The 12,563-nt window shown below is 37.1% G+C and overlaps 1 protein-coding gene across 1 annotated transcript in view; it reads left to right on the forward strand.

Moving 5' to 3' along the window:
• RDX (radixin) overlaps positions 1-12,563 on the forward strand; it is a 93,485-nt gene that overhangs the window by 19,125 nt on the left and 61,797 nt on the right. Inside the window, 4 exon segments of the mRNA XM_042780371.1 lie at positions 2,268-2,363; positions 2,856-3,130; positions 10,516-10,599; positions 10,800-10,946. Of these exon segments, the coding sequence (XP_042636305.1) occupies positions 2,268-2,363; positions 2,856-3,130; positions 10,516-10,599; positions 10,800-10,946 (602 nt within the window).

Genomic DNA, 12,563 nt, shown 5'->3' on the forward strand with positions numbered 1-12,563 from the left:
GCGAAAAAGAAATAATTGGTGGAGGACTGGGTAGGGCACCCAGGCTCTGTCTGAGCACACAGACTGTGATGGAGTTCCTGTAGGCCCAGAAGGTAGGTGGGAGTGGGGATGGCCACACCTCCGTTCACCAAGCAGGTGTAGGGTGTAGTAACAAGAAGAACGTCGTACCTTTTCAGTCTTGCAGGCCCCAAGTGTCCTTGGGTTGCTGGAAAGCAGAATGTGTTCTTAAGCCCCAGAAATCTGCGAGAGCGCTGTCTCTTTGAATATCCAAAATAGTCGAGCCGGTTTTTAAACCTTCAAATTAGCGGTGCCCTCCAGACCGGCAAAAGTACACAGCTCAGCCCACCTTTCTCTTTACCTTCTCCGTTTGTTCCCCAGCCACAGTGAACAGTCCTCCGTGCAATCCCTGGCTAGCAGGGTGATTTTTAGGTTAATTCTTAAGTCCTACCACCATAGGAATCTGCAAGAGCGCTGTCTCTTTAAATATCCAAAATAGTCAGGCTGCTTTTTAAACCTACAAAATGGCGGTGCCCTCCGGACCGGCAAAAGTCCACAACTCAGCCCACCTTTCTCTTCACCTTCTCCGTTTGTTCCCCAGCCACTGTGTACAGTCTTTCGTGCAGTTCCTGGCTAGTAGGGTGATTTTTGGGTTAATTCTTAGGTCCTACCACCACTTGGGAATCTCCAAGCCATGTCGTCTGTGCCATCGGGGTCGCTAAGTCTGCTGCCAGACTGTAGCTCCGTGTGTCTCCTTTTTTGGTATTTTCACGTAAATTCTTCTGCTAGTTGGGGTTTAGTCCACTTTTGTATCCTTCCCTTCAAGGTTCAGGGGTCCAAGATTATCTTCTGTGTCTGTGTTCATTGGTTTCCTTTTCTTTGTTGAAGAGCGTCTGTGTAGTCCTTGTGCCTAGTCTGCCATCTTGCTGGAACTCCTTTAGTTAAATTTTTGAGGAAAAGAAAGTAAAATGAAGAGTTCGATATACTATCTTGACCCAGAAACCTGGATTTAAAAAAAAATAGTTTATCATATAAGAACTTTGAATACAACATATTGAATCTTTTTATAAAGCTTTAAAAATATAATAAATTCTCATCTTTCCTGGATCATTTCTCATTCTATTTTAAATACATATATATTTCTTTCACAAATGCTTTTATTAACTGTGGACGCATTCCTGGATTTGGGTTATAGCACTGCCACCTCATTTATACTCTAAAGCTTTTGAGTACCCACTACAGGAAAACCATTCTTTGAGATGGCAGGAATATTAAGATGAATAAGAAAATAATCTCTGTCCTTAAACTTTACAGTCAGGAAGGGCAAATAGATATACTAGTAACAATATAGCTAGCTATGATAGAATACAATGCAAATGCAACACACTGCTATCAAGTTGAATCCGACTCATAGCGACTCCTTCTTGGGTTTCTGAGACAGTATGAATACGGAAGTAGATTGCCCAACCTTCCTTCCAAGGAATGGCTGGTGGGTTTGAACCTCCAGCCTTCTGATTAGCAGTCAAATGCCTTAGGCACTATGCCACCAGAGCTCCTATGATACAATACATGTTCTGATAGAAATACACATAAAGTATTATGGGACCATCAGGGAAGAAGTGATTGATTTTATCTAGAAGATAGTAGTGGCTCTATTCACAGAAGGCATGTTAGTTGAGCTGGGCTTTGAAGAATAAATCATTCCACAAATACTAAAAGTAAAATGAAAGCATTGTAGACAGAAGAACTAGCATGAACAGAGATGCAGAAAGTTGAAATTTATGGACTGTTCCAAGATTGAGTTTCTACTCAGTAGCAATAGAGTATGGAATATATGGGGAGTGAAAGAAAGTGAGGATGAAATCGCCAGCTGAGTAACTTGGGGTATGGCATTTAATGTATTCAAAGGCCCTTTCTTTATTTGCCCTATCTACCTCTAAAGGTAGTTGTAGAGGTAAGTTGAAATAGGAAAGTGAAATTATGACAGGACTTTTCTTGCTATTTGTTGAAGTCATTATGGGAGAAGAGAAGGAAAAAAGGGATGTGAAAATATGGATCAAACAGGAGTGCTGAAGTGGAGCTACAAAATTGAATATAGAGACACAGAATTACACGTTTTTAGAAATGTTCCTTTGTTTAATATGTTAAATTTAGGAAAGGTCTTTTCTATGCAAAAGAATGTATCTATGATAACTGTGTAATTTTGCTCTTTTGAAGTACGGTGTCATCTACTTATAATGCGAACTAAAATTTATTTATTTATTTTTAAGGTGGTTAAAACAGTTGGTTTGCGTGAGGTCTGGTTTTTTGGGCTGCAGTATGTGGACAGCAAAGGTTATTCTACTTGGCTTAAACTAAATAAAAAGGTAAAATTTGATGACATTAAGTTAATAATGAAAGTAATATGAACTTATTAGGTATTTGCTGGATAAACATTCCAGCCCTTCTTTTACAGTTTTCTTTATGTTAATCGTTACGGGATGGCATATGTTTAATCCAGTTAGGCACTACCAACTTTCATCTGAGAAAAAAGTACTCATTTTCTGTATTTAAAAACTTAGCACTTAAGTTTTTTTTTTTTAAAGCAGGTATTACATATGATCCTTTGACTTTGAGTTAAATATTGCCACCAATATGAACATAAATTGTTGGTTTGATTATTAGATAGGATTTGTGAGTTACAGGTCACATTCATGAAATTTAGCATATTTTCCATATATAGCTTTTACTGATTTAGCATTTATCAACTAGAATAATACTTAATAGATTTAGAATCCCACTTTCTTCCAAAAATAATTTGAGGTAGATAGGTGCAGTTATAAAATTTTTGTTGCTCATTCCCTAAAATGCTGTTGCAGGTGACACAGCAAGATGTTAAAAAAGAGAATCCTTTACAGTTCAAGTTTAGAGCGAAATTCTTTCCTGAAGATGTTTCTGAGGAGTTAATTCAAGAAATAACCCAGAGACTTTTCTTCTTGCAAGTTAAAGAAGCTATCTTAAATGATGAAATATACTGCCCACCAGAAACTGCAGTTCTTTTGGCTTCCTATGCCGTCCAGGCCAAGTATGGAGATTATAATAAAGAGATTCATAAACCAGGCTACCTGGCTAATGATAGACTCCTACCCCAACGGTAAGTAAAACATGCCTTTATGTTGTATTTCTGAGAAATTATATTCCAGAAGTTTGTAAGTAGAACTTTTTTGGGGAGATTCTTTGGAAGTTTTTGGACCACACATTGTAGTTGCTAAAAGTATGATCCAACAGCTACATTGATTGCATAGTCAATAATTAACTAAATTTCCTACTTTTATTATCATAGGATAAGCAGTAAATGAAGGTAGTAATAACTTGGGCTGAGGGAGAATGTGACTATTGCTGCTTAGTAAAAATTCTAACTCAGGCAGATATGTGCTTTTATAAATACTTCTGAGAATAATAACTGTAAGACTACTTTCTCCATAGGCTTCAGTTTCTGTTTTTTTCACCAAAGGCTTTTCCACTAAGTTTTTAGATTCCTGGTGTAGTGTTCTGCTCTTGTCTGCAGCCAACTGCTGCTTTTATAGCAATTATTTTAAAATAGCATGGCTTAGTAAAAAAAATCATTAGGAAACCTTAGGATTATAACCTTAAGTATATAACCTAACTGAGCTTCAGGATCTAAACCTATAAAATACATGCAGTTTATAATTATAATTTATGACTTACATGGTTTATAGTTTTAACTGTGCAATGTGATATAAGTGTCAATTGGTACTTACTTATGAAATCTAGAAAATACAAAATCAAGTATTACTTTTAAATATCTCAATTTTTAATTGTGATAGCATACATGCCTTTGATATTAGAAGATATACATTGAGATCTTTCTTTTAAAGAAGTTATTACTCTACTTAGTCCAAATTCTTGAATTTTTAAATTTCTACTTAAATGGAAAACTGTATATCACCTTAAGATTTCAATTTTATGCACTTTCTATTAGCTGTTAGGTATAGTTTCTTTTACTTAAGTAACAAGTATAAAGAAAAACTATATCATGACCACATTTATTCATTTATTTTGGTTCTAAGCATTAGCTTTTTTTTTTTTTGGCTAATAAACTGTATTGTGTGTTGATACATACTTCAGAAGGTACCATTAAGTACAGTAGCTTTAAAATGTGATTTTTAAATATTGTACTATTCTGACCCTTTAATATCATTGTAAAAATAGTTACCTTAGAGGAAGGTAGAATAAAGCATGCTGTTTACAAAAAGAAATAGGAATCAGTGTGAGGTATTCGTTAATCAGTTTCTGTTCTTACGGTTTTGATTGCTATTCTAACCCAAAATCCTTTGCACTGAATTGAGTAATAGAATTTCAGTTGAGATAAGGATTGTTTTTTATTTTTGAGTTATGGTTTATACATAATAAAGTATATAGTGAGTTAGGTTGTAAAATCAGTACATAATGTAAATATATGTATAAACAAAATTACCTTAAAAAAATCTTAAATAGGCATACTTACCTCAACAAGTACAACATAGTTCTTTCAGTGTTAGGTGAGATTTCAGATTGCTCATTTCATGAGCTCTAGCTGGAGTTGATTGGCTTACATTTAATAGTTAGGTGATTAAAAAAAAAACTTTTAAACACTAGAGTCACACTTAAGCACAGTTCTTCTTCTATTTTATATTCATATGTTCTCACCCACTCTATTAAAAAAGAAAGAAGATAGTTGAGCTGTTTTAGATAGCATCTTATGGTAGCTAGTGTGGATATCTTCAATATTTTGTCCTTAACTGTAGATCGAGAAACTCCATTGTTCTTCCAGAGTTGATAATCTCTGGGAAGTCTGATTTAAGCTATCTAAGTTAATATACAGATTTATAAAGTTAGTGTAAAATCTAAGTAATAGTAGTATCTTAAAACTGTATTAACTTGGAGGGATGGGGGGTGGTAATGTGAATCAAGATCAGCCTGAGGCTAATCCCTGTGAAGTAGAGATCAGACATACTGCTAACCGTTTATACCAATTTTGACACCAGCCATCCCTTACATGGCATCCTCTACTTCTCTTCTGAATTTAATCATCCCTTACAGTGACCATACAGAACTGACAGACCATACCTTTTTTGAGTGGTTTATTAAGTAAGTAATGGTACGACTTGGAATCAGGATCAACAGGCTACAACTCAAGATTAGGATCAGGAAGCATGCAGGCAAAGTCTAAAAGGCTCCCCACAAAGAAGAGAACACCTTTCTCCCTTCTTCACTTGCAGGACAGCTGTCTCAGCTATTCTTGGCTGTGCAGATCTCCCTTTGGCCCCCTCGGGACAGGCTCCTCTTAGCTCTTTCATGATAGGCTTCTCTTGGCCCTGCCATCTGTCATCACTGACTCTGCTACAGGGCCCCTTCTGGGCCTCTCGCTGTCAGCCCTGGCACTGGGTCCCTTTTGGGACTCTGGGTTTCCTCAGTGTTATAGTCCTTAACCTTTGGTACAGTTCTTTTAGGAAATGTTTTGCCTTTCTCTCTCGCGCGCTCTCTCTCTCTCTCTCTCTCTCTCTCTCTGTTACTTCTCTCTTCCTTATGGTTTTCTTCACACACACACAAACAAAACTCCTTATTAATTTCAAGTCATGGCCCTCCCACCAGAGCCATAAACCCAGCAATTCCTTCTCCTTAGGCCACAGACACTTAATTTGCATAGTAGGTTATAGTCACTATATTTGCATAGCATATTGACCAATTCCTGCAAGGTACATACCAGTCACATGGCAGGCTGCAGCTCAAGGCCTAACAAAAAGTATCAAACCATGTTGTTTACAACTCAGGAAAAGTAACAAACCATCTAGGGTAGAAAACTAGGGAAAACATGATTCCTCAGGGATTAGGGGGAAAATCTCTCAAGCTTTTCCAAAGAACTAAGACAAAAGGCCACATAAAGGAACTCATTTCCTCATAATTTCAAAACCAAACCAAACTCACTGCCATCAAGTTGGATCCAACTCATAGCGACCCCTCCCTGGGTTTCGGAGGCAGTATCTCTATGAAAGTTGGTTGCCCAATCTTCTTTCCGAGGAGTGGTTGGTGGGTTTGAACTGCCAGCCTTCTGGTTAGCAGTCAAATGCCTTAAGCACTACACCACCAGACCTCCCTTTCATCATAATTAGAATAACGATATTTTGGTAAAGAATGAAGAAAATACCTTCGCAGTAATTGGCATATTTTATATACGTTTTATAGCATGTTCTTTCTTAGTATCTAAGTACCTAGGAGTCAAATTAGTAATCAAGAGGTTATTTGATGATCATATATTAAGCAAAAATAATTTTATTTTGATCGATGCTTAATTCCAGCTTTGAAAAACCCACAGTAGAGTTCAGCTCTGTGGTGAGATGAATAATCAGCTCCACCAGATAATATTTCTTGCCTTTGAAGAGTACTTGACATATATGAAGTTTTACATGCCAGGTTTCTGACTTAAACATCTGGGTGATTGATAATACCTTTTACCAAAATACACCAGAAGAAAGAATACATTTGGAAGGAGGCTAGATTCAATTTTGAATCTGTTGAGTAAATATATATGCTATAACAAGAGAGAATTTAGTTCCAGTTTACATTGGAAATGTAAGTCCAGATCTTAGAGAGCAGTCTGGATTATAGATACAGTTTGGGAGTAATCAGCAAATAGATGGTAATTAACCCATGAGAATGAAAGAGATGGACCTTAAAGTACATATAAACCCATTGCCATCGAGTTGGATCTGACGCATAGCAACCCTTCCTTGGGTTTCCGAGGTGGTATCTCTAGAGAAATAGATTGCCCAGCCTTCCTTCTGAGGAGTGGCTAGTGGATTTGAACCTCCAGCCTTCTGGTTAGCAGTCAGATGCCTTAGGCACTATGCCACTAGAACTCCTGAAGTATGTATAGAAAGAGAAAAAGGCCTGGGACAGATCTTATTGGACATCAACCTGTAAGTACAGAGAAAGAGGCCCCTGGAAAATACACTGAGCAAAAATGACCAGCGTCAGGAATAGCAGAGGAGTGTTATGCAATGGAAGTCAAGGTAAAAGAATGTCTTGAGGAGAGATTGGTCAGTAGTGTCAAATGGTACAAAGAGGTTCACTATGAATAAGGAAATTGTTGGTGACCTTAGTAACAGCAGTTTCATTAGCATTTTGGGGATTAAAGCCAGATTGCTGTAGATTAGGACAGTAGATAACGTGGTATGCAAATGAAAGAGTGGATATAGACCATCCTAGAAAGAAGCTTGATTCTGGAAAAGAATAAAACTAGGAGTAGGAGGCGTGGATTTTTTTTTAAATTTTCATTGTGATTTGGGTGAAAGTTTACAAAGCAAATTCACTTTCCATACAGCAGTTAATACACATTTTGTCTCATGACATTGACTGCAATTTCCCACAGTGTAACAGATCTCTTCCCACTTCCTCTCCAAAGTTATCTCTTTCTATGTCCTTTCTCCCCACCCCCAGCTGTCTCCCTGTGCAAACACTGCCCTTCTGTTCTTCCATGATTAATTCTTCTAAGGAATGTATCTACCTAATGTAAAAGTTAATCCCATGTGCCTGTCTATTGTTTGGCTGGTAGCCACAGGAGCGAGTTCAGTTCCAGACCTAAGGGCAGCTAGGGACCATAGTCTTGGGTCTCACCAGGCTCTATCAGACTAGCAAACCTGATCTTTTTTAAAATTTTTTATATGATTTTGAGTTTTGTTCCACATTGTTCTCCCTCTCTATCCAGGATCCCCTACACAGATCCCCCTCTGGATGGTTGACAGTAGTAGCCAGGCACCATCTGTTTATTCTGGTCTCCTGGGCATATAGTCTGGGGATCACATGGTGTACCAGTTCCTTGGATTAATTGTTTCCATGCATCTTTGATTTTCTTCATTCTTCTTTGCTCTGGACAAGGAGAGACCCATCAGTGCATCTAAATGGCCGCTTGCAAGCTTTTAAGATCCCAGTCCCTACTCACCAAAGTAGGATGTGGAACAATGTTTTTTGTGTAGTATGTTATACCAGTTGGGCTTGATGTCCCCTGGGACCATGATCCCAAGCCCACAGGTCCAACTACTCACTCTCTCTGAGTAGCTGGCTGTGGCCAAGAAGTCACCACAGCCTTGTCCTTTGTCAGCTGTACTGTAGACCTGGACATTCTTTCAACACATACAAATACACTTGTAGAAGCATTGTTTACCACCCCTATACATGGTCATGGGCACACTCCCCTCTTCATAGACATACCTGATTGTTCAGCCTCTCCACTTTTCTATCCACTCATAGATCAATGTTTACCATCATTGACAATGCAGTACAGTATATGCAAAAGGGTTCATCTTTGTTGTCTGGATCTCCCATGCACCTCTCTTTGTCTTCCTCTTCCTCAGTGCCACTGTGTTGATCACTCACATTTGGTGCATTGCCCTTCCCTTCACCTAAATCAATATTTATATCTACCTATTTACCAGTGTTCAATCCCCTCTCCCACCCCCACCCCTTGTAACCAACAAAAAAGTTTCCTTCCATTTTAAACCTTTCTTTGACTTTTTACAATAGTGGACTAATATAATATTTGTACTTCTGTGATTGACTTATTTCACTCAGCATCATGTCCCCCAAGTTCATCCGTGTTATGTGGTGTTTTGCAGATTCTTCATTATTCTGTAGAGTTGCATAATAATTCCATTGTGTGTATGTACCATAGTTTGGTTAGCCATTCTTCTGTTGGTGGGCACCTAGGTTGTTTCCATCTTTTTGCTGTTGCAAATAGTGCTGCAGTGAACATGGGTGTGCATTTATTTGTTCTTGTCCTGGTTCTCACTTCTTTAGTATATATACCTACTAATGGGATTGCTAGGAGCTCTGGTAGCATAGTGGCTAAGACACTTGCCTGCTAACCAGACGGCTGGCGGTTCAAACCCACCAGCCACTCCTCGGAAGGAAGGTTGGGCAATCCTACTTCCATAGTGATACTGCCTCAGAAACCCAAGGAGGGGTCGCTATGAGTCGGGCCCGACTCGACGGCACATAACAACAACAATGGTATTGCTAGGTCAAATGGTATTTCCAATTCCAACTTTTTAAGGAATTGCCATACTGCTTTCCATAGTGGTTGTATCATTTTACAGTCCCACCAGCAGTATATGAGAGTCCCAGTCTCTCCACATCCTTGCCAGCATCTCTTATTTTCTGCCTTGTTGAACTTTGCTATTAGTGCTGGGGCCAGGTGGTATCTCGTGCTTTTGATTTGTATCTCTCTAATGGCTAATGATCATGAACATTTCTTCATATGTTTGTTGGAGGAGGCATGGATTTTTAGATATGTTATTTATAAGATGGGGGAGAATTGAATTATTTTAATTCATTTATTCATTCTACAAATTTTTGAGACCCATTTCAGTGCTGGCAGTGGGCATAGAATGGTGAACAACATGACTGTGTTCTTTCCCTATATAACGTATCACATATCCCTATATGTAATAATGTATGTAGGCACCAAAACCAAAACCAAACTCACTGCCATCGAGTCCATCCTGACTCATAGCAACCCCTCCTTGGGTTTCTGAGGCAGTATCTCTATGGAAGTAGATTGCCCAGTCTTCCTTCTGAGGAGTGGCTGGTGGATTTGAACCACCAGCCTTCTTGTTAGCCGGTAGATGCCTTAGGTACTATGCCACCAGCGCTCCTATGTATGTAGGCAGGGCACAATAATTGATGGGTTAAAAACCCCAGTAATGTGGATGTAGAGGTCATTTAAAGGCCCAAATGGTAGATTTAAAGCCAAGTTGGACAGATTAGCTTTAGACATGAAAGAGGACTCCTTTGTATTTGGACATAAGAAAAAGAAGATGGGAATTCTTGGATACCTGCAGACTAGTGGTGTAGAATAATACAAGTATATTATGCAAAAGACAAAACAATGGAATTTGAAATGAAGACTGAAAATTTTAGGATGTAAATCTTGGTGATACCGCCTTGGAAACTCAAGGAGGGGTCGCTGTGAGTCAGGTCTGACTCAACGGCACATAAAAACAACAACAGAAACTTTTTATTTTCTAATTGTTGTAGGTTCACATGCATTAGCAAGAATGAAAGCGCCTACGTATCCTTCTAGCCTCCCATAGTGGTAACATCTTGCATAGCTATAATACAATAACTACAATCAGGATATTGACATTGATACAATCCATTGCCTTTATTCAGGTTTTACATGCACTCATTTGTATATATGTATTTAGGTCTGTGTCACTCAGTGGTGTGAATGGTTAAGCTCTGACTACTAACTGAAAGATTAGTGGTTCAAACCCACCTGGAGCCATGAGTCAGAATCAACTTGACGACAGCTGCTTTGTTTTTGTTTTGTTTTATTTAGTTTTGTGCAATTTTATCATGTGTAGATTCATGTGATCACCACTACATTCAAGATACAGGAAGATTCCTAGATTTTGTAAAGAATACTGATTTTGAATCATAGAGGCATTTTCATAGATACATGTTTTTTCCTTTTTACAGTGTTTTGGAACAACACAAACTGACAAAAGAACAATGGGAAGAAAGAATACAGAACTGGCACGAAGAACATAGAGGAATGCTAAGGTATTTGCGTAGCAATTTTCTTGAGTTTTTCTCAAATTAATTATTTTTCATAATGTTTATTACTACATCTGATCATGCCCAAAACATTATTTGATTAAGGTGACTAAAAAGAATGCACTAAATTTTAAGGGATTTTGAGATTTCGGTTTAGTATTAGATATTCATACTTAAGTATATAACAGTTAGCTTTATTTCAACAGGGAGGATTCTATGATGGAATACCTGAAGATTGCGCAAGATCTAGAAATGTATGGAGTCAACTATTTTGAAATAAAAAATAAAAAGGGAACTGAATTGTGGCTAGGTGTTGATGCTTTGGGTCTGAATATTTATGAGCATGATGACAAGTAAGTAAATTAGTTGCATAGTGAACCAGTCATTATTCAGTGGTCTAAGTGGCTTTAATGTTATGTCTCATTTGTTAAAGTTGTATTTTGGCTTGATTACTGCTTCTCTTTAAAATTAAATGATTGGTAATGCCACATAGATTTTAAGACGTTATAGATCCATTTTCTCAGCTTCTTACAATTTCAGAATTTTACTTTTCATTTGATAAATATATCAAATAGATTGATTCATTTTTATTTGAGGTATTGCTTCTTGAACTCCTGTAAGTCATGTCTGGTAATTTAAAATTCATTCCCTCATTAGGTAACAACTGGTTCCTTAAGTCTTGTTATGCCTGGCAAAAGGTTGAAACTGCAATTATGTAAGAAATCAGGAACAAGGGGAGAATGAAAATAATAGATGTATGAATTATTGTATTTTATAATATATTTCTTAAAATTTATCTTAAATATAGAAATTCTTTTGAATATTTTTAGATACCACATGATGAACTATGTAACTATATTTTTAAATTAATCACATAATTTATTTTTAGATTTATAGAAAATATATCAAGCTATTGCAGTACTTTTTAGAAATAATTACTACAGTTGTCTTAGACCTTTCTTTATTTACCATACTACTTAATCATCCACCTCTGTATCAGTAATGCCTTCTGGGTTGGCTCTAGGACTGATAAATTTAATAAGCTAAATGTTTCTAAGCATATATAATGAATCCAAAAGAAAACACTTTGCTAAATTTTATACCAAAATTTTTTCAAGTTTATATTACAAAAAATGTTGAAATGTTATGTCATTCAAAAGAGAAAATTCTGAAATTTGTTAAAAGCAAAAATGACTCCAAGATAAGTTTTGCGAACCAAATCTTTTTTTTTTTATTTTTAAATTATTGAATTAGTTTCTATTAGAGCACCTATTGTTGTTGTTGTTGTTGTTACGTGCTGTCAAGTCGGATCCGACTCATAGACCCATCCTTGGGTTTCCGAGGCAGTGTCACTACGAAAGTAGATTGCCCCATCTTCCTTCCGAGGAATGGCTGGTGAGTTTGAACCGCCATCCTTCTGGTTAGCAGTCAAATGCTTTAGGCACTGTAATAGATTATAAACACAGATAGAGATGGGGAATATGAAAGAGGTTTAGCACAGAATGGGATTGGAGATGGTGGACAAACGGAACTTGTTTCATCTATAATTGTGCAATTTCTTTTTATAGTGAGAACTATTTATTATTTGTATTCCCCCAATTTTCTTTTTTTAAATCAAAATAGGATACAACTTAAAACACTTAGGGACTTTTACCAGCCCTGCTACTAATTTTTGTGATTCCAGTGAAGTTATTAATTCTCTGAAATGAATACAACTTCCAGGCTCACTTCACCTCAGAAGATTGTTGTGAGAATTATATGAGGAGACTGCTTCAGAGTTTTTTCAAAATAACACATAAAGTATAGTATAGTATTATCTTAAAATTACTGCATAGCTTTCTTAGTAAGCAATGTAATTTTGCCTTATCCCAGTGGCTGTTCAAACAAAACCAAACTCACTGCCATTGAGTCAGTTCCAACTCATAGTGACCTCCTTTTGGTTTCCGAGGTGGTAAATCTTTTTTTTTTTT

The sequence above is a fragment of the Orycteropus afer genome, unplaced genomic scaffold (genome assembly GCF_000298275.1).
Source record: "Orycteropus afer afer isolate SDZICR_OR568_19922 unplaced genomic scaffold, OryAfe1.0 scaffold00036, whole genome shotgun sequence".
In the NCBI taxonomy this organism is placed as follows: Eukaryota; Metazoa; Chordata; class Mammalia; order Tubulidentata; family Orycteropodidae; genus Orycteropus; species Orycteropus afer.